This window comes from Propithecus coquereli, unplaced genomic scaffold (assembly GCF_000956105.1).
Source record: "Propithecus coquereli isolate 6110/MARCELLA unplaced genomic scaffold, Pcoq_1.0 Scaffold179, whole genome shotgun sequence".
NCBI classification, from domain to species: Eukaryota; Metazoa; Chordata; class Mammalia; order Primates; family Indriidae; genus Propithecus; species Propithecus coquereli.
In genome coordinates, this window is record NW_012142634.1 from 5,189,863 (window position 1) to 5,191,578 (window position 1,716).

Genomic DNA, 1,716 nt, shown 5'->3' on the forward strand with positions numbered 1-1,716 from the left:
AAATTTGACTTCTTTGTTATGTTCTTTACCAGAATGAGATTGCATTAATTTTTTCCCATTTTAAATTTCCCAGTTTAATATACTTTGACTCTTTGAACAAAAGAAAACTTTCCCTTTTGCATTTCATTTAGTTTGTCTATATGATTTTCTTAATGAATCTTTTTGTTCCCTCACAGAGTGGGTTCAGATGGCTCCAACTTTATTTTCTAAATTTATTCCAAACATTCTCCCTCCGGCTGTGGAATCTGAACTTTCTGAATATGCTGCTCAAGATCAGAAACTTCAAAGAGAACTTATACAGAATGGTTTTACAAGGCAAGTTGCTTTTTTTCCTTTAGCAACAAAATATATCCATTTCCCTAGGCCAGTTTGGCTTGGCAGGGGAGAGGTGTCAAGGTTCTTAGAATGGGAACTAACTGTCCAAGAGTCAAAGGTGCTGATGCCACTGTAAGAGGTAGTTAGCCCCTTGTCTGTAGAAATTTGAAGCTGGGTTTTGATTTTGTGGAAGTTGCTCTTCATTATGTGGATTTTGAAAAAGGGATTTCTCCTTGCGTGGGCAGTCAGTTGGGCAACCTCCAAGAGCTCTTCCAACTTTGATTTTCTCCTGTTAGTCCTGAGCATGTGGAAAAACACTGTAGAGATTTTATGATTAGTTACAATGTATTTTTATGATTACACTGGCAAAGAGGCTTTGAATTCTATATTTCATATTTTCACTTCTGCTCTAAATTCTAGTTGTTTCTTTAAAATTGGGGTATTTCTTTATACCCCTAGAAAATTTGCCTCCCTTGGTTTTGATATATACGCTTTGCTCATTTTTCTGTTTTTTGCAGCTTATCATGACGATATCCCAGAAAATCTTACAAAGTATATTTTTCAACTAAAATACATTAATATAAAATTTTTGTGATTTCCTATGGGAAAATACCCTGTTACATGACCAAATCATTCAAGTAATACCTTACATTTTCATAATCTATACTCTTAGCACTTTTGCATGTCTTCTGTTATTTGGATCCCTGACATTCAGGAAGAAAGTTATGGAAAGGAATATGCCTGGCATTTCTTATGCATAGTTGTGTCTACACATAGAAGGTTGAGTGTTGACTCACTGATTTGGCTAGGGCAGGGGATGGATATTTATCTTTCAGAGGTTCTGAGGCCAAACTGAATTTCAGAAAAACCAGCCTTGACTAGGATCACTGTTACTAAGTCTCCAGTTTCAGCACAGATTAGGAAAGAAAGTAGATGATTTGTTGTTTGTTGGTCCACCGATTGGCATTTATTCCCTTTTTGTGTCCTGTATTTGTGTGGTAGTGGGAGCATTGAGTCATCACTGATCATTTATACCCTCACTGGCAGCTTACGCAGGAAAGGCTCAGTGAAGCTGTGTAGATAGGCCTGGAACACCTGGCTTACTGTGGCTAGGGGAAGGAAGGGCCAATAGGAAATGCTGGAATGTGCATAGCTAGTTTCTCCTGCATGTGGAGGGGTTGGGTATATTAATTGCAATATTTCTGACATTAATTGCAGAATTTCTCAATTATTAATAGACTGGTATTATTTCCATACACAGAATAAGGCCATTTAATGCCATATTAATTTTACTTACTCACTTTTGAGGATTAATTAGTACATTTACATGGTTCAGACGTCAAAATAATAAAAGAAGTATACATTGAGAAGTTTTGCACCCACCTCTCTGTCTACTCCCCA

At 36.8% G+C, this 1,716-nt stretch overlaps 1 protein-coding gene across 1 annotated transcript in view; it reads left to right on the forward strand.

The window, feature by feature from the left end:
- The window catches only part of CACUL1 (CDK2-associated, cullin domain 1), a 109,836-nt gene that overhangs the window by 102,441 nt on the left and 5,679 nt on the right, over nt 1–1,716 (forward strand). The window contains exon 7 of the mRNA XM_012642387.1: nt 177–315. Coding sequence (XP_012497841.1) covers nt 177–315 — 139 coding nt within the window. The remainder of the gene's footprint in view (nt 1–176; nt 316–1,716) is intronic.